Here is a 27342-nt window from a genome sequence, read left to right on the forward strand (position 1 = left end):
TCATATTCTGGTCTTTTATTCAAATCAATGCATGGTTGCTAGGGTAATAAAGACTCTAGCAACCAGATTGCTGAAACTGCGAACCGGAGAGCTGGTGAATATAAAGCTAAATAACTCAAAAACCGCAAACAATAAAAAACGAAAACCAATATCAAATTGTCTCAGAATATCACTCTCTACATCATACTAAACGTTAATGCAAAGGTGAACAACCCCTTCAAGATGAATTGCTCTTTATTAATTGGGTGGGGTGTAAAATCTATTTAACTTATTGGCTGAGCATTTTTGAGATTGCCACCTTTGTCTTGGGTGCCGCACCTCCTTGTGTTCACGGTTATATCAGCCTACAAGGTCCTTCATCATTTCCATTTTATTTTGCAGGAAGCCCATTCACAGCCAAAGTGATTGGGGAGGGAAGAATGAAGGAGAGCATCACACGCAGGAGGAAAGCACCATCTGTGGCCTCAGTGGGTGGCCTTTGCGAGCTGAACCTGAAAATACCAGGTATTCAGGAGCTGTGTTGTGTTTGCAAGGGGGTGCAAGGATTTTCAGTTAGTTGCAGGTTGGTTAAAGGGGTTGTTCACCTTCATATAACTTTCAAAAATGTAACAGTTCAGGTAAAAATAACAAGCTTTGCCATATAAATGTTTAACAAAAAATGTGCAGTTGATAGGGTTGCCACCTTTATTAAAAAATTTTAAGGGCCAGTGGGGGGGCGGTCACCAAAAGGGGCGGAGCTACGCGGCGTGACACTAAAAGGGGGCAGAGCTACGCGGCGTGACACTAAAAGGGGCGGAGCAACATCGCACAGCGCTGGAAAAAAGGTAAGTTATTTTCTAATTGGGGGCAGGCCAGGGGCTTTTTTTAAAGGGTATTTCAAATTACCGGCAATTGCATTGCCGGTAAATTTGCAATACCGGCCCCGGCCTTGGCAGGTGTTTTACCGGCTAGGCCGGTAAAATACCGGCAGGGTGGCAACTCTAGCAGTTGATGCATACCTCCCAACATTTTGGAAGTAAAAAGAGGGACAAAAATTTTTTTTCCGCACGTAGTGCAGCAATTTTTTGACCACACCCCTAATTACCATGTTTGTTTTAAAAATTTTTGCAGGTTATGAAAGTTTGAAAATATTTCTCTGTATCTAAACTGTGTTTTTGTGTCTCAAAATTGTTACAAAGTATCTTATTTGCACCTGTTAGCTGTTCTGGGCTCTCTGCTAAAAGCCAATTAAGTGAGAAACTTTGTTTCTTTTTCTGGCTGTTCAGTGCAGAGAAAAGAGGGACTTTCCAGTGCAAATGAGGGACTTCGGGTTGAGCTGTCAAAAGAGGGACTGTCCCTCCAAAAAAGGGACCAGTGGCGGAACTACCAGGGGTGCGAAGGGTGCAACGGCGCCAGGGCCCGCCGAGCCCCTGCACCCCCAATGGGGCCCCGCTGAGCCCTGCTGCATCCCCGATAGGGCCCCGCCGAGCCCTGCTGCATGCCCGATGGGGCCCCGCCACAGCGCAGCCACTGCCCGCAACCAAGAGCAGCCAGAGAGCGTCACCTGAATCTCCTGGTGGCTGGTGACATCCGGCGCGCAGCGTGTGACGTCACAGCCGGCACCTTCCTGTGGCTGCCGTCTCTCCCCCACAGGCTGTGCAGCATATAGTGAAGCGTTTGGGCTGACTCCGTCCTCCCCTGCCCTCCCTCCCCTTCCTCGCTCTCTCTCTCGCAGCGCCAGCGCCACTCGCCAGCTTACTTTTACCGAACAGAGGCAGAGAGAGAGCAGCTGCAACTCCCCCCGCCCCCTCTGCTCCCAGGAGTACAGCTCTTGCCTTCTGTCCAATGAGAGTTAAGATAAGGGCAGGAGGCGGGGCAATGATTTACAAGAGGGGAGGGTGCGGCTGCAGTGCACGCAGCAGCTTTAATGCCTGCCTGGCACACTTCCAGAGTCTGACTCCTCTCACCTCACCAGGAGTTTTTCAGTCACTTGGAACTTCTTGGAAGTTGGAACCTACCTGACCAACAATTTACTTCAGGCACTGCACAATACCTGTGACCTGCTGTTGAACTTTAGTGTGTGGCTCACTCACTCACTCACTCACTGTGTGCAACTGTTTTTTACAGGTAAAGAGTTTGTTTTGCTCTGTTAATGTTGTGGCCTTGCAGGGTAGATAATGTAATTGTATAATATATTTCTGATCTGAAATAATATCCAAGCACAACAGTAAAATCTCAATTTTGCATAATTGCATTGCATGTCCTTGTCTACATTTTTTTGGGTCTCCTCAATTTATAAACCTTTCAGGTGGTGTTCTCTCTAATTTTACATTGCTTTCCTGTATTTTTATACCTGCATTTGTGCCCTGTTGTTCCCCAAAAAAATGGCTGGTCACTGTTTCTGTGAATTTTTTTTTTGTGGGTGTTTTCTCTGATTTTTACATTGTTTTCCTGTATTTTTATACCTGCATTTGTGCCCTGGTGTTCGCAAAATGGCTGGTGGTTGTTCTCTGTCAATGCTAAGTCTAATATATTTGCTGTGGTTCTGTATACAAGTCACCTGTTGCTTTTTGTATGTGATGTAACTTGCAGAGACACCTTGCACATGACCGAATAGTAAACCTTTAAAGGAGTGGGTCGCTTTCATGTTAACTTAGTATTTGGTGAATTTTAAGCAACTTTTCAATTGGTCTGCATTTTTTCTTTTTAATGGTTATTTGCCGTCTAAATTGTTCCAGCATTTTAAAAGGGGGGGGGTCACTGACCCCATCTACTTTTTAAAGAATTGTGTATCTTTCTATTGTCCCTCTCCTATTCATATTCCAGTCTTTTATTTAAATTAGTACATGATTGCTATGGTAATTGGACCCTAGTAATGGTTGCAACTTGGGGAGCTGCTGAATAAAAGTTAACTCAAAAACCACAAATTATAAAATAGAACCCATTGCAGATTTTTCTCAGAATATCCCTTTACACCATTAACCCTTGTTGTTAACACAGTAGATTTATGTGCTTAAATACTTAGTTTACTTGTTTGTGTACTGTAAAGTTGCATGAAAGCATTCCATTTATAAAGTTGTGGACATGCATAACTAGTATTCTGAATAGATTAATTTATGTATGCGATTAGCAGACCCATAATTACTGAGTTAACCTTCCAGGTCATTCAGTTTTGTTTTTAAAAACGATGTAATCCTTAATTCTCAAAATATCTTTCCCCATCTGGGGTAAAAATCATGTACAGATATATATTATATGATCCTTCTACATTAATAATGAAGTCGCAACTTGGCTTTACTTTTGCAGTGGTTGAGCTTGATTTTGGACATGCATTGCAACTATTTACTATTGTTTGTTCTTTTATTTAAAGGCTGCAACAGGAGGAGCTTCAGACCATATCACGCCGCGACCCGAAGCACCGAACTATCTCCCCGTGTGGACTAGCCCTAAAAGCAAGAAAGAAGTCGCACAGGTAGTGCTAAGAGCAATGTGTAGTTAGGCAGCTAAACTAAGGGCTCTTACAGATGGACATTTCTGGCTGCGTTCAGCCGCAGAGGAGCGCAGCTTTAGACGCAGCCAATTCATTTCAATGTGCCTGTACTCACACAGGTGCATGTAGGCACCGAACGCAGAAAAATGCAGCTGCGTTCGGCGCCTACATGCGCCTGTGTGAGTACAGGCACGTTGAAATGAATTGGCTGTGTCTAAAGCTGCGCTCCTCTGCGGCTGAACGCTTCAAAACGGAACGCAGGGGAGCGCAGCCAGAAACGTCCATCTGTAAGAGCCCTCAAACATGTCACCAGTAAATATATTAATGCAGAGTGGCTGTAATATGCATGCATGTCATAAAATTTAAGTAAGCTGGGGAATTAGGACAAAGAACCACTGGCCACCATGACTGGGGCAACGCACACTATTTATCTTAAAGGGCAATCCTGATTATATGCATGTGTCTGGTAACCAATAATTGGGTCAATTTGCATGTGTACTGCATATAAACTGAAGAACCACAAGTAATTAGGCCTCATGCATACTGGTGAAATTTAACAGAGGGTTGGTTCACCTTAAAGGGATACTGTCATGGGAAAACATGTTTTTTTTTTTTTTGTTTTTCAAAAACACATCAGTTAATAGTGCTGCTCCAGCAGACTTCTGCACTAAAATCCATTTCTCAAAAGAGCAAACAGATTTTTTTTATATTCAATTCTGACACAGGGCTAGACTTGTCCATTTCCCAGCTGCCCCTGGTCATGTGACTTGTGCCAGCACTTGAGGATGAAACTGCTTTCTGACAGGCTGTTTCTCCTACTCAATGTAACTGAAGGAGTTCAAGTGGGACATGGGTTTTTACTATTGAGTGCTGTTCTTAGATCTACCAGGCAGCTGTTATCTTGTGTTAGGGAACTGTTATCTGGTTACCTTCCCATTGTTCTGTTAGGCTCCTGGGGGGAGGGAGAGGGGTGATTATCACTCCAACTTGCAGTAAAGAGTGACTGAAGTTTATCAGCACAAGACACATGACTTGGGTCAGCTGGTAAACTTGATGACATGGGATACATGTCTAGCCCCATGTCAGATTTCAGGATGAAATCTAAAAAAAAATCTGTTGCTCTTTTGAGAAATGTATTTCAGTGCAGAATTCTGCTGGAGCAGCACTATTGGCTAATTCGTTTTGAAAAAAAAAAATGTTTCTCATGACAGTATCCATTTAAGTTGAATTTCTAAGCAACTTTTCAATTTGTCTTTTTTAAAAAGTCTTTGAAGAGCTAGAATAAGAAGTCAAATAGTTCAGCTTTCAAATGGGGGCCACTGATCCCATCTAAAAACAAATGCTCTGTAAGGTGATATCACTCCAACTTGCAGTAAAGAGTGATTGAAGTTTATCAGAGCACAAGTCACATGACTGGGGCAGCTGGGAAAAAGATGACTTTGAATAATGCTGTACCAGTTTCAGTAAGTAACAATACACTTTTACTTTTACACCCATTCCTGTATGACCCAATGTGCCATTGCCCTTGTGCACCCCCACATAGAGTCCTGATATTTAAAGGCTATCTGTTCCTTTGAAAAAAAACGTTCAACTCATTCCTATGGCATTAGATCAGTAATGCTGTGTGGGGGGTCCGGCGTGGGGGGCCCGGCGGGGGGGGGGGCCCAGTTGTAAATTCCGCACCAGGGCCCCAAGGGGTCTAGTTACGCCACTGAAAGGGACAGTTGGGAGGTATGGATATTCACCTCAGATGGATCCCTTTGCAGATGGGGTCCTTTCATCATGGGCCCCCTGTTGGGGGGGTCGCCGACCCCCAAAAACGCTACAGTGACTGTTGTACTTCCTTATTTTACATCATACACACTCCTGGCAGAAGCAGGTGCAGCAGTTTCTGAAGCTAAACTCTGATTGGCTGATTCTCCTGTCAGTCTCCTTCTGATCCCTAGTCAGTGTGGTTCATTTGCATACACACTGCTCTGTAGGGAGGGGCTGGGCCAGTCTGTGAGGAGAGGAGAAGTCTTCTGGTGGGACTTGGTGTGACAGTGTGTATGGTGGGACTTGGTGTGACAGTGTGTATGTACAGAGATGTTGAAGGGGCTGACTTGAAGGAGGTGAATGTTTAGTTGTGTGTGTATTGGGAGGAGAGGGTGACATTTTCACAGGGGGGAAGAGAAGTGTGTAGGGGCCCAGGCTTGTGTGGGGTTGGAGGAGGAGCTGCTGTGTGAAGGGACAAGTGATCTGTGACTGAGCCACATGGAGGGAGGAGGGGCTTCATGGAGTGTCTGTGTGTGAGGGAAGGTAAAGTCAGTGCTGGCTGGAAGGTCTGTCACTTGTGGGGACGTGTGAGGAGAGAGAACTCTGTCTTGTGTGTGTGTGGGGGGGGGGGTGACTGTGTTATAATGGGGTTTGTGAGGAGAAAATGTCATGTTTGTACTTGGGGAGGGCTGGTGAATAGTCTCATGTGGAGGGAGAGCTCAGTCACTTTCAGGCAGGGCTCAGCTGACATTTCTCACTGTTTGGGGGGTCAGTTGTAAGTGGACAGACTCCATTTTGTAGAGGGGAATAAGTGTTGAGAGGGTGTCTTCATCTTGGTTATGGAGTGTGTCTTTCACATGATACTTAAATGTACCAATAAATGAGCAATACAAGCACATCACCTCAGCAGAGTGTTCTTATTGTGTCTGTATTCTACACTCAATGACTCTGCACTTTAACTTTCCAACACACAACTCTGCCCGTGTCACATACATTACATTTTAGCAGGATTTGCTGAAGTAAGAGGATTTCTTTTATTAATTACTCTATAATCATTACACCAGGCAGCCCTGAGATTTATTATAAACCTTCAACTCCTGTGTACCTGTGTCACTGAAGGAAAAAAAAAAAAAAAAAAAAAAAATATATATATATATATATATATATATATATATATATATATATTTTTTTTTTTTTTTTGTTTCATTAGAGAATTGGAAAGGACTTTGCATTGGTATTTTTCATTTTTCACATACAGTAAGGGATTTCTGATAATTGTGCAAATATGAGGATATAAAGTAATAATATTAAAAGGCAATAGCAGAAGAACTGCCTGTTGGACAATAGTGAATTGTGTGTGTTTGTCAGATTTAATAGACAGATAATGACCTGTGTGCATCAATGATTGTCTAAGGGGAACTACCTTTGCTTGTACCAGAGAATACCACTTATATACACACAATGCTGCTAGAACTTACACTCACCCGTTTTCTATAAGAAATTAGTCCCCATAGCCTGTGATATTTTTTTTCCTTTTAATAAAATTGCTATTTAATCTCATTTATACACAAACGACACACAATACCAGATACAGGGATTTTTATGGTTCTGAAAAGTAGGGTATTATTCCATATTACAGAATTCCCAGAGTACTGGCACACATGGAGATTTGTTGTGGTACAGGTATGGGACCTTTTATCCAGAGTGCTCAGGACCTGGGGTTTTCCAGATAGTGGATCTTTCCAGAATTTGGATCCTTATACCTTAAGTTGACTAGAAAATGAAGAAAACATTAAATAAACCCAAATACAAGCTACTGTTTTATTACTACAGAGAAAAAGGAAATCATTTTTTAAAAATGTGGATAGAATGGAGTCTGTGGGAGATCTTTCTGGATAATGGGTTTCTGGATTATGCATCCGATACCTGTAGTTAATGTTTACTATGGGCAAGAAATCTCATAAAAATGCTTTCTCCTTGCCAAAAAATCATAGTGGTGATCCAGTTTAATATGAGGAAAAGAAAGCAATGTTACTGGGATTCATTTGGATTGCTGCATAATGTATTTTAGGCAAGTGGAAGCATTTTTGGCAGACAAATCTCTGTGTGTTTGGGCTATACTATAATATATAGCAAACCAAAAGTATGTCTAATTAGAGAAAATTCACTCCTGGGGCTCATACACAGGGGTATTATTTTATGCATTTGATGTACAGGTTTGAGTGTTTCACACAGACACATGTAAGCTCTGAATGCAGGTGCAACATTCTGTGTTTGGCGCTTACACGGGCCTGTGTCACTACTAGGGATGCACCGAATCCACCATTTTGGATTCAGCTGAACCCCCAAATCCTTCTTGAAAGATTTGGCCGAATACCGAACCAAATTCTAATTTGCATATGCAAATTAGGGGTGAGAAGGGGTAAACATTTTTTACTTCCTTGATTTGTGACAAAAAGTCACGCAATTTCCCTCCCCGTCCATAATTTGCATATGCAAATTCGGTTCAGCCTGGCAGAAGGATTCGTCCGAATCCTGCTGAAAAAGGCCGAATCCCAAACCGAATCCTGGATTCGGTGTATCCCTAGTCACTACGGGGGCCATTTTAAAGAGTTGTGTGTGTTTCTTCCTGTGCTCCACCGGCTGAACGCACTGGATTTAATTATCTAAAGATGGTCAAGTTATTCTACTATAACCTCCAACCTGCTATCTATAGTCTGTGGGCAAGGAGAAAAGTGTCTTGTAAGTAAATCAGACTGAAAACCCCCAATAAGCACATCCACATGCATCTGATCCACTTGCTGTTTTGATTACCCCCTGACAGGATAAAATGTGCACTCATGTACTTCATCTATTACATATACTGGCCTTGTACACCTATAGCCCAAGGTTACTGTGTAATGATAGATACTACACCACCATTCTCATTCTTCCTCCCCTGTTCTAGTCTGGTGCATTTGCAGTAGATACATTGCAGGAGCATTATGTACTGTGCAGGCAAAAAACATGGTAGATTTGGAGTTTTGCATTTGCATCCTTCTCTGAACTATAAATTGCAGCAAATCTCTGCACTCCAAAGCAAAGTGCAAAGACCTGCTTCCCCCAAAGAATACCGTACTACCTGCGTTTGAAGTTCTCAATTGAGCCCTATACTTTAACACTGTATATGCTGGCAGACAAGGGCTCTATCTGCCAAGAACGTACTAGGAACATTACTGACCAGATTTGAGTGTATGAGTGAGTGGGGTTAAATGTTGTAGTGGGATTACATGTATGAGTGAGATTAAGCATATGAGTGAGTGGGATTATGCATGTGAGTGGGGTTACATGTATGAGTGGGATTATGCTTATGAGTGAGTGGGATTATGCATATGTATGTTTGGGGTTATGCATATGAGTGAGTGGGATTACATGTATGAGTGGGATTATGCATATGAGTGAGTTGTATAAAATGTATGAGTGGGATTATGCATATGTATGTGTGGGATTACATGTATGGGTGGTATTAAGCATATGTATAAGTGGAATTACATGTATGAGTGGTATTATGCATATGTATGAGTGGGATTATGCATATGAGTGAGTTGGATTACATGTGTGATTCGGATTATATGTATGAGTGGGATTATGCATATGTATGTGTGGGATTACACATATGAGTGGGATCATACATATGAGTGAGTGGTACTACATGTGTGAGTGGGATTATGCGTGAGTGGGATTACATGTAGGAGTGAATAGGATTACACATACTTGTTAATAAAGTTACATAACAAAACTTCTGAGCAAGGACATCAGGCTGGATATACAAATATAAATGATGATGTAGCCGATAGAAAATGGCCGCCTGGTTGAAGCAGATCTTGTATTCAGGAAAACACTACAATGCGGCTAACGGAGGGGAAAAATACAGCGACAATGATGAATTTTGTGTGGGAAATATGTGCCCAATTTAAAGACATGGTAAGGGTTTATAGTAGGGGTCCCCAACCGCCGGGCCACGGACACGCCCACACTGGGCCGCCGAGCCCAGTGCGCATAAAATGAGGCGCATCGAATTGGACGCCGGCACTACAAATTTGCACACGACCCCACCCCCTGGTCGTCGCAAAAAAAAAAAAAAGGACCCCTGGTTTATAGGGTTTACATGTCCATTAATGTATATTCTTATTTGCATAGTAAAAATGTGTTAGATTTGGGATATGCTGCTCTTTTTGAGACTCGAGTAATGCACACAAGATGGCATTTTGAGAGCATTTTAAGTGGTTTAATAAGATTTGGACATTGAAGGTGAACAACCCATTTAAAGGAGAAGGAAAGGCTAAAACGAAGTAATCTTTATCAGAAAGGTCTATATAAATACTAAGTAATGCTGCTCTGAGTCCTCTGTCAAAAGAAACAGCACATTTCTTTCCTTCTATTGTGTACTCATGGGCTTCTGTATCAGACTTCCTGTTTTCATCTTAAACCTCCAGGGCTTGGGCTTGAGCATGCTCAGTTTGTTCCTCTCTCCCTCCCTCCTCCCATCCCTGCTGTAATCTGAGCCCAGAGCTATGAGTGAGCAGGGAGAGACTCAAGCAGGAAGTGATGTCACACCAAGCTAATATGGCAGCTTCTAGAGCTTTTTACTCATATATGGTAAAACTTGGTAGAGAATAAATATAGTGTTGTAGTTTGCACTTTTGTGGCTAATCTATTGGCAATATACTGCTTCGGTAGCTTTCCTTCTCCTTTAATAGGAGTCAATAATTTATGGTCCTTCTCCTTTAATAGGAGTCAATAATTTATGGTCCTTCTCCTTTAATAGGAGTCAATAATTTAAGGTCCATCTGTCACATGTATCCAGGGGCATAACTACTGCAGGTGACTACACTTAGCCATTGTGAAATGAAAAGAAATGAAGATTTTTCACTTTAGTTGCCAGGAAACTTACTTAAACCCCTGTATAAGGCATATGTTGACACAATAGGGGGTAAAACTAAGAAAATTAGAGACTTGTTCATTTGAACGACTAACCCGCTGGGCCCAAGTGTTTGTGGGTGACATGTGAAAGGTCATCCAAAACACAAGCACCAATGGAGCATATCTTCCAACACTCCTGATTTATTATGCCCCTCCTATTTATGGCAAGATCCACTCTTGTTGAGCTACCCCCGCTAAATTTGGAGAATAGAAGGTGATGAAGTTTGAGTAAAATGAACCAGTGATTATATTGTATTTTAGGGGTATGGACCAACTAAATCAATTATCAGTCAATTTTAGTCATTAATACCAAGCATACGAGCTCTACCAGCTGAGAATGATGGTGTTTACTGATTATTCGCCATTAGATTATGCATCATTTTCAATTTGGTACTTGCGAAGAATATGAAATATGTTTTCATATTTGTGAGAGAGCAACAAGTCTCTGGAGTGGGATATTTAAAAAGTTGATGTTTATTGGGGATACGTATTTCCCAGCAGGCTATAGTTGTATGTCTGTGTTCCGCTCCTGTAGCAACACGGTTCCAAATAGCGCTTTCCTGGGAGATGCTGTTACATGCCTCAAATTCAGTTCCCTGTGGCCAACCAAAGCCAAACAATCACACACCCATTTTATATATATATCTTTATATATATTTTTATATATATCTCAGGGCAGAGACAGCCTTCTCACAGCAGGAGCCGTTTGCTCAGAGGGATCAGTAATGTGTTTGGAGTGGGCAGATTTGCCTTTACATGGAGAGCTTTGTTCATTTACATGGATAGCTCACTGTATTGGAAAAATACCTCTGTTTCTTAGAATGTTAGTAATTCGTGCTTCGCTTCACCACCAAATATAAAATATTCACTCAGATGGAACACTGCATGTTTTTAAACTACATATGATTTGGGTGTGATACATGGGGGTCCTGTTTCCTGCATGTCCTTATTTGAGTTCCACAGAACTAAAAGATCCTGTGTTGTCCCCCCCCCAACATTTTTTCAGGGGATCATGGCACTTGTAGTTTAAAATGAGTTAGTTTAACATTTGGCCTACCACAGGTTTTGACATAAATATTGTTAAATATCATTTGAACTTAGCTTTAATAATAAAGGACCATACTGCCTTCAACTTTTCCATCTGAATCTTTCTCAGTACTGGGATCAGCCAGCATGGACCTTTGACACCTGTTAATAAAGGCTATAAGAAAACCCAGATTCTTTCTAAAATTTGCATTTAGAAAGCAAACTGAAAATAAATAAAAGCCTTTGATATTTCCGTAAGGAGGGAGAAAACAGTAAAGGTGTATTGGCCCTTAAATGTGCAGTGAGTTACTGAATTGTTAATAATAAGGTAATTTTTTATTATGTAATTCCCCCAGAAATTGACCGACATGAACTGACGGCAAAGGTCATCAGCCCATCAGGGAGGAAACAAGAAGCAGAGATTGTTGATCTTGGACAGAACACGTCGTGTGTGCGTTTTGTGCCACAAGAGACCGGGATCCACACCGTGAGCGTAAAATACAAAGGGGAGCATGTGCCAGGGAGCCCATTCCAGTTCACCGTTGGACCCCTGGGAGACGGTGGAGCTGAGAAAGTGAAGGCTGGAGGCCCTGGATTAGAAAGAGGAGAGGCTGGAGTTCCAGGTAAGCTGACCATACACCTAATGACTTGTGTCTAAATTGGGCATCGACTTGCTAGGCCAAAGCAGACTGAACCAATCTTTTGGCCCCACCATATAACTCTGAGGATTACCCCATTTACAAGGATCCTATTGCAAATCAATAAATAGATCATGCTATGTTGTCTGTTAACACTGGTGGTTCTGTCGCTCTCTAGCTGAATTCAGTATATGGATCCGGGAAGCTGGTGCCGGAGGCCTCTCCATTGCTGTAGAAGGCCCAAGTAAAGCTGAACTTTCATTTGAAGACCGGAAAGATGGCTCTTCTGGAGTTTCCTATGTTGTACAAGAGCCTGGTAAGTCCAATTATGGGGAGCAAGTAAATTTTCAGTTGGCCGTTATGTTTTTGTTCTGTTTTTTATTCCCCAATGTAATCTCTTTTTTCCTTTCTACTTCCTACAGGTGACTACGAAGTGATTATCAAGTTCAACGATGAACATATTCCCCAGAGCCCATTCCTAGTTCCCATCGTTGCCACTTCGGACGATGCCCGTCGGCTCACTGTCACCAGCCTTCAGGTGAGGCACAAGGAAACATCGCTACACTTCACCACATTGACCCATTAACTCCTTGCCCTCCACAGATTACATTGACTAGATGCCTGCTTGGAACAGTCTTATAGTGCTAGCAGAGAATTAAAGGATAAGTAAACCTTTAAAATAAATGAATGTAAAATTGATGAGAGATTGATGAGAGAAATTGAACATTCATTATTTATTTTGTTTTTATTCTGAGATATTAAGGGATACATGTACTGTTAATATAAATTTATTTTGTTACAACAGCGTCACCTGCTGGTCATTTTCCAATGGTGATGCACCGAATCCACTATTTTGGATTCGGCGGAACCCCCAAATCCTTTGCGGAAGATTCAGCCGATTGGTGAACCAAATCTGAATCCTAATTTGCATATGCGAATTAGGAGTGGGAAGGGGGAAAAAATTTGACTTCCTTGTTTTGTGACAAAGAGTGCCGTCAATTACCGCCCCTAATTTGCATATACAAATTAGGATTTGGTTCAGACGGGCAGAAGGATTCAGCCGAATCTGAATCCTGCTGAAAAAGCCCAAATCCTGGTGTCGCTGCATCCCTATTTTCCCACCAGTCTGACCAGCAAGTAGTCAAGGAAGTTGTCAGGAGAAAGAAAGAGGCTGATGTTCTTCTGCTTAGGAAAAAAATAGAAACCTTTCTCACATCTTTCCTAAGCAGAAGAACATCAGCAGGGCCGGCCTTAGGCCAATTGGACCAATTGGGCCCAATTGGGCCCCGCACCTCTGGGGGGCCCCGCACCACAGGGCAGCACAGATAATATTTCCCTCAGCACATGATGCTGCCTGGCCTGCCCCCAACTTTGAGAGTCCAGCCCATCCCCAAATCCATAGGTCTAGCCGCCCCCAACTCTCATAGGCCCAGCTTTCCTCCAACCTTGATAGGCCCTGCCTGCCCCCAATCCAACCAAGCCTGCTCCCAAGCTGAATCGGCCCAGCCCCAAACTAATTGGCCCAGTCCACTCTCCTATTTCCTCCCTCTCTCTCTTACCCTGTGTGCCCCTATTATGTTACCTTGTCTGCCCCTTTCCTTTCTATTTTGTGCCTGTATGCCCTTATTTTCCTAAATACTTGGTGTGTCAGTAGCCAGCAACACTTTGTCTAGGGGCCCCGCCAACATGGTCCCAATTGGGCCCCACATTTGATAGGACCAGCCCTGAACATCAGCCTCTTTCTTTCTCCTGACAACTTCCTTGACTACTTGCTGGTTAGACTGGTGGGAAACTGACCAGCAGGTGGCGCTGTTGTAACAAAATTCATTCAAATTAACAGCACATGTATCCCTTAATATCTTGGAATAAAAATTTAAAAAAATAATGAATGTACTTTGCAAAATTTCTTAGAATAGCCCCCTCATCAATTTTACATTAACTTATTTTAAATTTTTACTTGAAATCTCTATCCCAGCAGGTGATGTTGCACGACATTTCCCCGTATACTAACTACCCAGGTGTTCAGGGATTTACTGCAGGTTGTCGTTTAAAAGAGCTTCACCATTTCATTTGATTTAGTATATGATTGGGCAAAATGACCAAGCAAAGATGCACTTCCATTATTGCCGAATGGTTTGCTATGTAGCTCTGCCCATTGATAGTAGAAAATATAACGAAATATAACCATTTCTTGTAGTGCGAGGAGATAGCTGAACATTCTGATAATTGTAGGCCCATGTTTTTCCGTCATAAATATGGAGAATCAGCCAGGGCAGTCAGTAACAGGAGCCTGTCGGGAGACTGAATATAATCGAGATCCAATGTTACGGACACAATAGAGAACAAGGAAGGTTTCCGTAACTATGACTCTGGTCTCTGCAAAGATGTTAATTGGTCAATGTGGCACTTGGATGGTTTTCTTGTGTTTCATTTAAAAGCTTCTGACAGGAATTCTCTTCAGATGCTGCAGCTAAAAGCTAAAGAGGGTGACAGACAAACTACACAATGATCTTACCCCCATCACACCAACGAGTATTGCCCCTCCATTCTGTAGTTGTTCTGTTCCAACAGAAATCCGTCTCCCTCTTTCGCATTTAGCTGAGAATACGGTAATGTGATACACCTCGGCCTTTCTCTTTTCTTTAACTGCTGCACTGCCTCCGGGACTATTGGGTTCCCCTAATAGAACCGTGATTAAAGGAGAAGTTGACCTGGGTATGTTGTAGCCCAGTGATTCTCATTATCTGACTTTAATAAACTGGCTTTAAAAAGTTGGCTATTGCTGACCTCGGCATACAGAGAGTTAAAGTGAACTTCCTCCTTTCCTAATACTAATTTACCTTTCATTAAAATGGGGGAATCTGTTGTTTTACTTTTTACTGCAAAACAGGGTCTTAACTTCTGGTAGATGCAGGGAATATGAAGTCACTCAAATATCAGGGGTGTCTTGGTCAGGGCCTTCGGAGACGGAGCTCAGTTGAAAAATTAGCCCTGGAATCTACAGGTCCTAGTTATGATAGTACAGGTATGAGATCTGTTATCCAGAATGACATAGACCTGGGGTTTTTCGGATAACAGATATTTCTGTAATTTGGATCTTCTACTAGAAAATCATATAAACATGAAATAAAGCCAATAGGCTGGTTTTGCTTCCAATAAGGATTAATTATATCTTAGTTGGGATCAAGTACAAATTACTGTTTTATTATTACAGAGTAAAAGGAAATCATTTTTTAAACATTTGGATTATTTGGATAAAATGGTCGTCACACATCACAACTGGCCTGCAGAGACCCACTGAAACGCACTAGTTTGCCTCCTTTTTCCGATTGATTGAATTCTATTTTCAGGAATCTGGATTGAGAGTTAACCAACCAGCATCCTTTGCCATACGGCTTAATGGGGCTAGAGGCAAGATTGATGCCAAGGTTCATAGCCCGTCTGGAGCGGTGGAGGACTGCTTTGTCACTGAACTGGAACCAGGTAAATCTATTGCCTTGGAGGCCCATTTATCAAGGTCCGAATTTATCTCAATATTTTCTGAAACCAAATCCACACAGGTTTTTTCGCCTTATTTATAAATACACTTTTCCAAAAATTTTGTTAACAGGGAAAACACGCAAAAAATCGTGAAAAATACAAATCGTACACATTTTTCTGATTTTCCACCCGAAAACTCGGGTTTCTGATTTGTGCCCAAAAAACACAAACTCCTCGGATTATTGCACGAAACCCATTGCAGATCAAAAAATCTTTGGGACTTCTCCCATTGATTTATATGCAACCTCGGCAGGTCTGAGATGCTGGATTTTCGGAATCTGACTTTTTCCATCCTCGGGGTATAATAAATCCCAAAAATTTTGGGAGTTTTTTCCCTCAAAAAAATCGGATTTTATACTAAAAAAAAAAGCACACATTTTTGTTTTTTTTTGGCATTCGGAGTTTAGTAAATAACCCCTTATTGTGTGTCTAGAACAGTGATCCCCAACCAGTAGCTCGTGAGCAACATGTTGCTCTCCATCCCCTTGGATGTTGCTTCCAGTGGCCTCACACCAAGTACTTATTTCTGAATTCCAGGCTTGGAGGCAACTTTTTGTTTCATGAAAACCAGGTGCACTGCCAAACAGAGCCTCTCGTAGGTTTACAGTCCACATAGGGGCTACCTAATGGCCAATCACAGTCCTTGTTTGGCACCCCAAGAACATTTTTCATGCTAGCGTTGCTCCCCAACTCCTTTTACTTCTGAATGTTGCTCATGGGTTCAAAAGGTTGTGGATCCCTGGTCTAGAACATTACCTCTTTTATATTTATATATTATGGTGGGAGCTTCCACCCTTACATATTAGGGATGCACCAAATCCACTATTTTCGATTTGCCCAAACCCTCGAATCCTTTGTTAAAGATTCGACCGAACCAAATCCAAACCCTAATTTGCATAAGCAAATCAGTGAGGGGGAGCGAAAAATAGTGGCACGCATGGAAAAAAACTTTTTACTTCCTTGTTTTGTGACGAAAAGTCACATGATATTAAGGATTTGTTGCGGCCAGGCACAAGGATTCGGCTGAATCCTGCTGAAAATGGCGGCGCACCATGGAAAAAAATGTTTTTTTTTACTTCCTTGTTTTGTGACAAAAAGTCACATGATTTTAAGGATTGGTTCGGCCAGGCACAAGGATTCGGCCGGATCCTGCTGAAAATGGCCACGCACCATGGAAAAATTGTTTTTTTACTTACTTGTTTGTGACAAAAAGTTACATGATTTTAAGGATTCGGTTCGGCTAGGCACAGTAATCTTGGCCGAATACCGAATCGAATTCTGGATTCGGTGCATCCCTAGTTCATATAAATACGAATATACTAAGAATTTTTCTTACATTGTGCATGATTTAAAATAATGTTATGCCAAAACCTGATGATTATTGCTGCTGTGCCAACAGATAAGTATGCTGTACGCTTTATGTCCCGGGAGAATGGGATCCACATGGTTGATGTCAAGTTTAATGGGAGCCACGTTCCTGGGAGTCCATTTAAAGTCCGAGTAGGGGAGGCAGGACAGGAAGGAGATCCAGGGCTAGTTACAGCCTACGGAGATGGACTGGAGACTGGTACTACAGGTGAGTAATGACTGCACCCTAATCATGGACATGACACCAGTCTGAAATGGGCCAGTGCACCCAGGGGTTTTTAGCCATGTCCATAGACCTTCAGTTGTGCCGGTGTCATATGGGGACAGCTGGATAAAGGAAGCTCACCTCAACCTTAAAGGGATACGGTCATGGGAAAAAATGTTTTTTTCAAAACACATCAGTTAATAGTGTTGCTCCAGCAGAACTCTGCACTGAAATCCGTTTCTCAAAAGAGCAAACAGATTTTTTTATATTTAACTTTGAAATTAGCCATTCTATAATATACTAAAAGTTTACTTCAAAGGAGAACTAAACCCTAAAAATTAATGTGGCTAAAAATGCTATATTTTATATAGTGACCTCTGAGCAGCTGTTGAGAAGCTAAGCTTAGGGCTCGTCACTAATTATCCAGCAGAAAATGAGCTTCCCTGGCTGTAATATAAGCTGATGCTACAGGTTTGCTGATTATTCAATTCTGGTGCTAATTGCACTGGTTTCTGTGCTGCCATGTAGTAAGTATGTGTATTAATTACTAATCAGCCTTATATTGTGACATTTCTATTCTATGTGTACTTGTGAGTGGCTCCCTAAGCTCAGAGCATGTGCAGTGAATCAGCAGAAAAGAAGATGGGGAGCTACTGGGGCATCTTTGGAGACACAGATCTTTACTGTGGCAGCTTTAATTTGCCCATGTATAGCCACCATAAAGGAGACGGAAAGGCTAAAATTAAGTAAGCTTTAGCAGAAAGGTGCTTATTTTTGAATTCCGAGCTTCAAAGTATAGTGCAAAGTATTGCCTCTTGTAGTCTGCCAGTCCACATAGGGGCTACAAAATAGCCAATCACAGCCCTTATTTGGCACCCCAAGGGACTTTTTCAGGCTTGTGTTGCTCCCCAACTCTTTTTACACTTGAATGTGGCTCACAGGTAAAAATAGTTTGGGGACCCCTGTTCTAAGGGATTCCTTTTGGCCACTACCAGTAGTTTCACACATTTTACAGTGATTCAGTTGGTTAACCCCACCTTGTGGTGAGACATAAATATTACAAGATCACATAATTGCCATGTTATGCTCTTTAACTGCAAGTAACCAAGCTGATGTTCCACTAGTCATTCCTCTACTATATTAAAAATTGATTTATTTGAAGAATGACGCTGCATTTCATTTATCCATTTTTTTCTGTGCAGGTAAACAATCAGAATTTATCATCAATACAAGTAAAGCAGGACCAGGGGCCCTCTCCGTGACAATTGAGGGGCCATCCAAGGTAACAATGGAGTGCAAGGAATGCCCAGATGGATACAAAGTTCTCTACACTCCAATGGCCCCAGGGATTTACATGATTGGAGTGAAATATGGGGGGCCCAACCACATTGTCGGCAGTCCTTTCAAGGCCAAGGTCACAGGTCAGTTTGTGCCGTGCTCACTACATGAAGTCAGCAAATAGGATATGGAGCACACGGTGGTTTCGGAAAAATCAAACCTTCTTTATTGAAAAAATAGTTGTAAAATCATCAACTCAGTACATATGTGGATATGACCTCCCCCACACTTGTCGCGTTTTGTGGCGTCTCGCCACTTCCTCAGAAGCTTGTGAGGAAGTGGCGAGACGCCACGAAACGCGTCAAGTGTGGGGGAGGTCATACCCACATATGTACTGAGTTGATGATTTTACAACTATTTTTTCAATAAAGAAGGTTTGATTTTTCCGAAACCACCGTGTGCTCCATATCCTATTTGCTGACTTGATGTATAACACGTCTGGATCCGGGGACGCCTAATATGTTGTAGCACTGGTGTGGAATAGGACCCGTGGACACAAGTGGGTGAGTGCACGCGATTTGAAACCCTTAGTGCTCACTACATGAGATGTTTTAAAGGAAAACTTGAAAAAGCTAAAATGTTAAAACTATAAAGGGTCACGAGATATTTAATTTATATTTCATGCATCCAATCTCCCAGTCGGCCTGGCTGCTGTTTTCTGATAGAAAACAGCAGCATCAGACATCAGTCGGGGGCGGCACATTTATCAAGAGTCGAATTTCAAATTTTGATAACTCCCTTAAATTCGATTGAATTCGAAATTCGACTTTGGCAAAATGATTAATAAATCCAAATTTTAAAAACTCGGACGCATTTAAAACTAACCGAAAACTTGAATCGAATTTGATCAAACTCGATTTGAGTTTTTTTCTCTGAAAAAAACTTGAATTGTCAGGAAGGCTACAATCATCCCCAAATTGATCCCTGGACCTCTCCCATTGACTGATACAGTAATTCAGCAGCTTTTAGGTGGCGAATAGTTGAATTTTAATCCTTAAAGGGCCAGAGTATGAAAAATCTCAAAAATCTAATTTTTTAAAAAACTTCAATTGAGTTTGAATAATTCCCTAGTCAATTTTGACAGTTTTGACATAAAATGAATTTGAATTCGAATTTTCAATTCGACCGTTAATACATCTGCCCCTACGTTTTTGACAATTAGAAAGTTGGCTATATATTCTCAGATTTGTCAGGGCAGTTTGAACAATCCTTATTATACTGCCAGACATCAGCATTTATTAATCACATTTTACACTAAATTGTATGTATAAGCAGCTTGAAAGTAGGCAGGGCTATACTTGCATATATAGCCAATCAAAGCATTCGAATTCTAGCGTTTCATTGTAATATGGGCAGAAATTTACCCTGGCCTTAAGTCCTGCCGCAGATCGGGTACCTATGTGTTACCCGCAAAAAAAGCAGGCACCCTGCGAAAGGGGAGGATTTTCAGGTTTGGGTATAGCTGCGGGTCGGGTTGCGGGTATCATCTAAATTTTTTATCTTATGTAATATTGTCTATATTTTACTCCTTTTAAAGTTTTACAAAATTGTGTCTGTCCCTGCCCACTGTTGATGACGTCACTTCTGGTTTGCAGCACCGTCACTTCCTGTTTGATGGTGGTTGGCTGGTTGCGGATAAGGCAGTTGCGGGTCCGGGTCGGGTAGCGGATCAAAGTGGATAAAATATGCGGGTTGCGGTTCGGGTCGGGTCTGGGTCTTGGAAATTGGTTCCACACAGGACTCTACCCTGGCCTGATACCCATAGCAGCCAATCAGACATTTGCTTTTAACATTCTGTTACTTCTAGACCATTTGGATGCTGATTGGTAACTGGCTAAATTTCCTTACAGTATAACTGTACAAAACTGGCATATATATATATATATTTATATATATATATGTGTATATATTCCGAGCCCTGTGAGTTACATTACGTGACATTTGTTATTAGGTGAAATTCCTGCCCTACAGCTGAATGAGGGAACAACCCAATATGTTGCTGCCAAGCACAATGCAGGTCAAGAAGGTAACGCTGTAGGTGTGGATATTGTATTTATTAATATAATTATGTTAATTAACCTTACGCTATAATGTTTTCTAACAGCAGCAGTGTTTGCACATAGATTAAACACTCTAATTCCAGGCAAACTATTTCACTTTCTCACTTCCATGTTCTGTCCGATTCCGTGAGGATTGTTATAAAATATTCCCATGAAGCAAAGTTGCTAACCTTTTCCCCTATGTCTGAACAGTATCTTAAACAACCCTCTCTCTATGGGCAAATTTATTAAAGGTGAAGTGTATGCTGATAAAATAAAATCACATCCTCCTCAATCTTATGTCAGTGACATCATATCCTGTATGCTGATAAGATGAAGCTACATCAGCCTCAATCTTATGTCAGTGACATCATATCCTTTATTCCGAAAATTCATAAAAAACTACAGAACGCTGGCGTTTTTTTCCCCATATTTTAAAGTGCCATTATGTTTAAAAGTTGTAGCTGTTCAACCATTTGAAGGTCGGGCCACATTTGGGCTCATGTCATTAGAGTATCTCTGTAAAGACTTTGTAATAAATATATAAGGATCTCTAATAAATACATATATATATATATAATACAGGTATGAGATCAGTTATCCAGAAAGCTCCGAATATGGAAAGGCCCATAGACTCCATTTTAATCAAATAATCCACATTTTTAAAAATGATTTTCATTTTTCTGTGTAATAGTAAAACAGTAGCTTGTACTTGATCCCAACTAAGATATAATTAATCTTATTGGAAGCAAAACCAGCCTATTGGGTTTATTTAATGTTTATATGATTTTCTAGTAGACTTAAGGTATGAAGATCCAAATTATAGAGAGATCCATTATTCAGAAAACCCCAGGTCCTGAGCAGTCTGGATAACAGGTCTCATACCTGTATATAATATAATAAATAAATATATAAGGATCTGTAATAAAGATATATACACGACCTATATGTACCCGCCCTATTTAAATTGACGTGTTTAAGTGAAATTGCGCTAGGAAGAAAGTAACGCTAGTGAAAGTTCACTTAGAAATGTTCGTGCTGACGAATTTTCGATGGGGAAACATCTCGTTTTAATGAGTAATCATATAGGCTGCAAATTGACGTCTGATGAAGTTGCGCAACGTGTGGCGGAGCCAAAATTCACCTGTTAGTAAATTTCCCCTATGTCTTCAGCTGGTGGAACACTCTCTTACCCAGTGTGCATTTCTTCATTAGGTCAGCGCCTTGTGGGTATCGGTGGTACCAGTGAAACCTCCTCTATCATCGTTCAGTCCGTAACCCGAGCTTCCACGGAGACCACGTACAGCGCTTTGCCGAGATTTGCATCAGATGCCACCAAAGTGACGTCCAAAGGCGCCGGCCTATCAAAAGCTTTCTTGGGACAAAAGAGCACTTTTACTGTAGACTGCAGCAAAGCAGGTAAGGACACTGATCGTTCTTTTGAGGAACCTGTCACTTATAAACTGTAACATCTGATAAAATACAGTAGTTTTCTAACTAGTCAGTGGGGGTCATTTATCAACACTGGGTAGTAACCCATAGCAACCAATCAAATTGCTGCATTCATTGTTCTACTTGCAGCTGGCTTTAAAAAGCTAATCACTGATTGGTTGCTGTAGGTTACTGCTCATGGGCAAATTTGCCCAGTGTTGATAAATGAGCCCCACTGTGTTTCATTCATGCCGGGTGCAAGTGCCCAAATAACATTTATTGAGTTACCAGTGGTGCAAGTTACATGCCCAACAGACAGATCTATTTGAGGTTATTTAATCCTAGTGGGAAAGGTGTGTGTGTTTTGCACACATATTGCAACAGTCAAAAAATTAAAAAAAAGACTAACTGCAAGTTGTCTAACAACAATGCAGTCTACATTTTGCTTAAAGTTTATTTTAAACCAAGCTGCACCTTTACGCTGTAGCCGGCCCATGTGCAACAATGCCCATGTGCCTAAATTAGTAGCGTTTTAGGGCCCCAGGCTGGAGTCACAGTCATACCTTTAGTATGATGTGGAGAGTATTATTCTGAGACAACTTGCATTTGTTATTGAGCCTTTTATTCAGCAGCTCTCCAGTTTGCATTTTCAGTAATCCGGCTGCTAGGGTCCAAATTCCCCTAGCAACCATGCACTGATTTGAATAAGAGACTGGAATATGAATAGGAGAGACCTGAATAGAAAGACGAGTAATAAAAAGTAGCAGTAACTATACATTCATAGTTTTACAGAGCATTTAGATGGGGTCAGTGACCCCTTATTTGACAGCTTGAAAGAGACAGAAGAAAATAATTCCAAAACTATAAACTGAGCTGCTTAAAATTAGCCATTCTATATAAATGCATGGTTGCTAAGGAAATTTGGACCCTAGGAACCAGATGGCTGAAATTGCAAACCGGAGAGCTGCTGAATAAAAAGCTAAATAACTCAAAACACAAATAATAAAAAATGAAAAATAATTGCAAATTGTCTCATAATACCACTCTCTACAACTACATCATGCAAAAAGTTACATTAAAGGTGAACAACCCCGTTAAGTGGGTGAACTTGCAACCCTAAGACAAATCAAACCAGATTAACCTTTTAAAGACAAAGGCCTATAAAATAAACCGAACCGATGATCCCTTTCACTATGTGTGTTTATTTTTAGAACTGAAAAATGCCGTCAGTTATAGTCCCACCCACAGCTTGTGTTTCAACTCCCCTCCCCCTGTAAGCTTCCATCGGCATGTTTTAGTCCCACCTCCTGCATTATACATTCCATGCCCCTCCCCCTGTAATCTGACATTAGAGCGTTCTAGTCCCACCTCCTGCGTTATACATTCCATGCCCCTCCCCCTGTAATCTGACATCAGAGCGTTCTAGTCCCACCTCCTGCGTTATACATTCCATGCCCCTCCCCCCTGTAATCTGACAGAGTGTTTTAGTCCCACCTCCTGCATTATACATTCCATGCCCCTCCCCCTGTAATCTGACAGAGCGTTCTAGTCCCACCTCCTGCGTTATACATTCCATGCCCCTCCCCCTGTAATCTGACATCAGAGCGTTCTAGTCCCACCTCCTGCATTATACATTCCATGCCCCTCCCCCTGTAATCTGACATCAAAACGTTCTAGTCCCACCTCCTGCGTTATACATTCCATGCCCCTCCCCCTGTAATCTGACATCAAAACGTTCTAGTCCCACCTCCTGCGTTATACATTCCATGCCCCTCCCCCTGTGATCTGACATCAGAGCGTTCTAGTCCCACCTCCTGCGTTATACATTTCTTGCCCCTCCCCTGTAAGCTTCCATCAGAGTGTTTTGGTCCCACCTCCTGCGTTATACATTCCATGCCCCTCCCCCTATAATCTGACATTAGAGCGTTCTAGTCCCACCTCCTGCGTTATATTATACATCAATTGGGAGTCCACATCTGATTAACATTTAATTAAGCCTAAGGGACTCGCCCCAGTTCTCAGGCGATCACATATAAGAAAGTCCTTTATCCAAAGATAACTGTCCCAAGGCTTTTGTTTTCATAAAAAATATTGTTTTATTAAATTAGCATTAAAATTCAGTTACAAACAACCCCACCAGGCCCACCTTACGCGTTTCGCACCCTCCGGCGCTTAGTCATAGGTGTATCTGTGAACAGCATGTCCTCTGCGGGATTTATACCCTGTCAATCCCTCCCATTTTCTTTAAAACCAATCAAATTCTGTGAGGGATTAACCCTACTTTGTTAATTCCTTCCCAAACTTGCCTGTGTGGGGTATTTGTATTCTTTTACATGTATCACTGTTGGTAGATTCAGATATTATTTTAAATTTAACAATAACCATAGAATACATACATCATATATCACTTTAAGACAGTATAATTCCAAAAAATATAAATTGCCCTTACTTTTTTTGCACTTATTATTTATAAAACCCTCATTAGCTCTCTCTTTGTTCTAGACTTCACAACCCCAAAACCCTAAACATTATTAACCTCTTCAGGTATAGCAGGTAACGTCAAACTCATGGTTGAGGCCTAGGGGCAAACGTGTGCCCAGATGAAAGATCCAGAATACTTCTCTCCTTTCTAAAAGGCTCAACTGGTCACCTCCTCTCTCTCCCAATCTGACTCTCTCTATGCCTTGAATACTGAAAGATTCCAAGTCCCCCCCATTACAGGCAGTAAAGTGTCTGGTAATATTACTCTTCTCCGCCATTCGTGGGTTTTTTATCTGGCCCATATGCTCCCTTGCTCTTTCCTTCAATTTTCTAGTTCTACATCCCACATATTGTATTTGGCATTTAAGGCACGTGATCAGATATATCACATAAGCAGTATTGCAATTTATATACCCTTTAATGTCAAACTCCCTCCCTGTCACCTCCTGCGTTATACATTCCTTGCCCCTCCCCTGTAAGCTTCCATCAGAGCGTTCTAGTCCCACCTCCTGCGTTATACATTCCTTGCCCCTCCCCTGTAAGCTTCCATCAGAGTGTTTTGGTCCCACCTCCTGCGTTATACATTCCATGCCCCTCCCCCTGTAATCTGACATCAGAGCGTTCTAGTCCCACCTCCTGCATTATACATTCCATGCCCCTCCCCCTGTAATCTGACATCAAAACGTTCTAGTCCCACCTCCTGCGTTATACATTCCATGCCCCTCCCCCTGTAATCTGACATCAGAGCGTTCTAGTCCCACCTCCTGCGTTATACATTCCATGCCCCTCCCCCTGTAAGCTTTTGCTGTTACAATGTAATTTATCCAACATTTATTTATTCCCGTTATATTTGCAAATGGAATTTATTTCTTAATATAAAATTTCTGTTGCTTTTTAAAGTTCCAACATTCTGCTGGTGGGGGTCCACGGCCCCACCCTGCCCTGCGAGGAGGTCTCTATTAAACACATGGGGAACAAACACTACACTGTCACTTACCATGTGAAGGAGAGAGGGGATTATTTGCTGGTGGTGAAATGGGGAGAAGAGCACATTCCCGGGAGCCCATTCCACATCACTGTCCCATAATTCCTGGATAAAAAAAAAAAATGATAAAAATGAATTGATTATATGGAGCTGAGAATGTCGGGGAGTGGAAAACATTGCGTAAAATTTTATATTTGACTTTTTTTATATTAGAGAAATTACAAATTTTATGTGCATTTTAGAAGACCGGACAATAATTGAAATACTGGCCCGTCCTACGCTGCTTATGGGTTTATTTATATGTTTAATATTATTAACCCCTGCGGCTCCACAGAACAACAACCAATCACGTTCCCAATGATGAAATGATATTAAAGTATGAATAAAATAAACTGGAATTATTCATTATCACATGATCCATAACTACTGACCCCTCCTCTTTTCTCATCTCTTAACCATGAACCAATAAAATCTCTCACTTTGGATTAATCCTTAACTGCCCCTGCAGCATTGGTCTCCTGTTCATTGTATGTACTGGGTGACAGTGGGTATAACTGGCTGACCGTACCATTATTATGAATAGGGATTACCTGCCATGTAGTTTGCATGCAGTAGGTATGACGGGTGCCTTATTTCATGCAAATAATGGTCGTTGTATTTATATACGTAGGGGTGAGAGCTGCCATATTGGATCTCTTAGAGGGTGAAGCTTGATATGTGCACACAATATTTATTCTCTGTATATTTGTACTTGGGTGGGAGCTACCATATTGGTTCCCTTATACATCCTATTAGTACACTATGTGGTTATAGGTATAGCGACTACATTGCTGCTTCTACAGATTCTCCATAAGGTGTAAAGAACAGCACTCCTACTGGTCCAAACTAATAAACCTGTGTTTTTACTGTCACTTTAGCCTTTCCTATATAACGGCCAGTATGGCTGGGCGCCCTAGGCAACCCAGCCGACCACCCCCTGGTGACCTGGGCACAACGGAGAGGGAGGAGACTGAGGGGAGAGAGGAGGGAGGGGACAGAGGGGAGGGTAACAGGAGGGAGGGGAGAGTGACAGAGGGGAGGGTAGCAGGAGGGAGGTGGGAGAGTGACAGGAGGGAGGGGAGGGTGACAGGAGGGGGGGGGAGAGTGACAGAGGGGAGCGGAGAGTGACCGAGGGAAGGGTGACAGGAGGGAGGGGAGAGTGACAGAGGGGAGGGTAGCAGGAGGGAGGTGGGAGGGGAGAGTGACAGGAGGGGGGACAGTGACAGAGGGGAGGGGAGAGTGACCGAGGGAAGGGTGACAGGAGGGAGGGGAAAGTGACAGGAGGGGGGGAGAGTGACAGAGGGAAGGGTGACAGGAGGGGGGAAAGTGACAGAGGGGAGGGTGACAGGAGGGAGGGAGAGTGAGGGAGGGTGAGAGGGAGGGTGATGGGAGGGAGCGGAGAGTGAGGAGGTGATGAGGAGGGGAGAGTGACAGAGGGTGGATGACCAAGGGAAGGGGATTAAGACTGGGGCTGCGGACTAGGGGTAGGCAGAAGACTATTTTAGAGGTTGCTACCCTGCACCCCCTATCATTGCACCCTACTCTTCTGCCTACCCCTAGTTCTGGCCCTGCTATACAATAATGCCCACACATAAGCACCCGTGCACTTGCCCTGTGGGCTAAATCCCTGCTTCCCATGAGGAGAGACCCTTTCCTACAGCTTGTGTAACACTATTCTGTATATCGTATTGTGTGTCAGATGAGAGAATTGGATTTGAGATCTACTGGAACCAGCACTTTAATAATAGTATCTCCAAGAAACTCATGTACGAGTGATATGATTTCATAAATGGAGCTACAAGAAAATAGAGGGGCATTGCCATGTGTTTGGGAACCTCTGCCATAGAAACATTTCCAACATGAAGTCGCCTGTAATGGAACTCAATGCCCTGCCTGATACTTGTACAGTCCTGATAAGGTTTCCTCTATATAGTAATAATGTGGTTGCAGACATGATTTTCCCATAATCCCCCAAGTCTGGGAGAGAGTGTAGTCAGCCCACAGGATTTAAAAACCCCTGGAATGTATCCTGTTTTATACGTTCAGCTTCTATACTGTATGAGGGC

At 42.1% G+C, this 27342-nt stretch overlaps 1 protein-coding gene and 2 long non-coding RNA genes across 4 annotated transcripts in view; 1 reads left to right on the top strand and 2 right to left on the bottom strand.

Annotated features, from left to right (window-relative positions):
• LOC121393401 overlaps window positions 1–1762 on the bottom strand; it is a 52522-nt gene extending 50760 nt beyond the window's left edge. The window contains exon 1 of the long non-coding RNA XR_005961043.1: window positions 1544–1762. This is a non-coding gene — a long non-coding RNA (uncharacterized LOC121393401). The remainder of the gene's footprint in view (window positions 1–1543) is intronic.
• LOC121393384 (filamin-B-like) overlaps window positions 1–25733 on the top strand; it is a 69134-nt gene extending 43401 nt beyond the window's left edge. Inside the window, exons 20-28 of the mRNA XM_041561838.1 lie at window positions 382–504; window positions 11569–11835; window positions 12029–12166; window positions 12273–12388; window positions 15201–15333; window positions 16790–16966; window positions 18166–18384; window positions 21556–21759; window positions 25152–25733. Coding sequence (XP_041417772.1) covers window positions 382–504; window positions 11569–11835; window positions 12029–12166; window positions 12273–12388; window positions 15201–15333; window positions 16790–16966; window positions 18166–18384; window positions 21556–21759; window positions 25152–25339 — 1565 coding nt within the window. The 3' untranslated portion in view covers window positions 25340–25733. The remainder of the gene's footprint in view (window positions 1–381; window positions 505–11568; window positions 11836–12028; window positions 12167–12272; window positions 12389–15200; window positions 15334–16789; window positions 16967–18165; window positions 18385–21555; window positions 21760–25151) is intronic.
• Window positions 22807–25090, bottom strand: LOC121393402. 2 transcript variants are annotated; one of them, XR_005961046.1, is made up of 3 exons: window positions 24696–25090; window positions 23391–23518; window positions 22807–23203 (listed from the first exon to the last, which is right to left on the bottom strand). It is a non-coding gene; the product is annotated as an uncharacterized LOC121393402 (long non-coding RNA). The 2 variants fall into 2 exon arrangements; XR_005961045.1 differs by lacking the exon at window positions 22807–23203 and having other exon boundaries at window positions 23320–23518.
• Window positions 25734–27342: the final 1609 nt, after the last annotated feature.

Source organism: Xenopus laevis, chromosome 4S (genome assembly GCF_017654675.1).
Source record: "Xenopus laevis strain J_2021 chromosome 4S, Xenopus_laevis_v10.1, whole genome shotgun sequence".
NCBI classification, from domain to species: Eukaryota; Metazoa; Chordata; class Amphibia; order Anura; family Pipidae; genus Xenopus; species Xenopus laevis.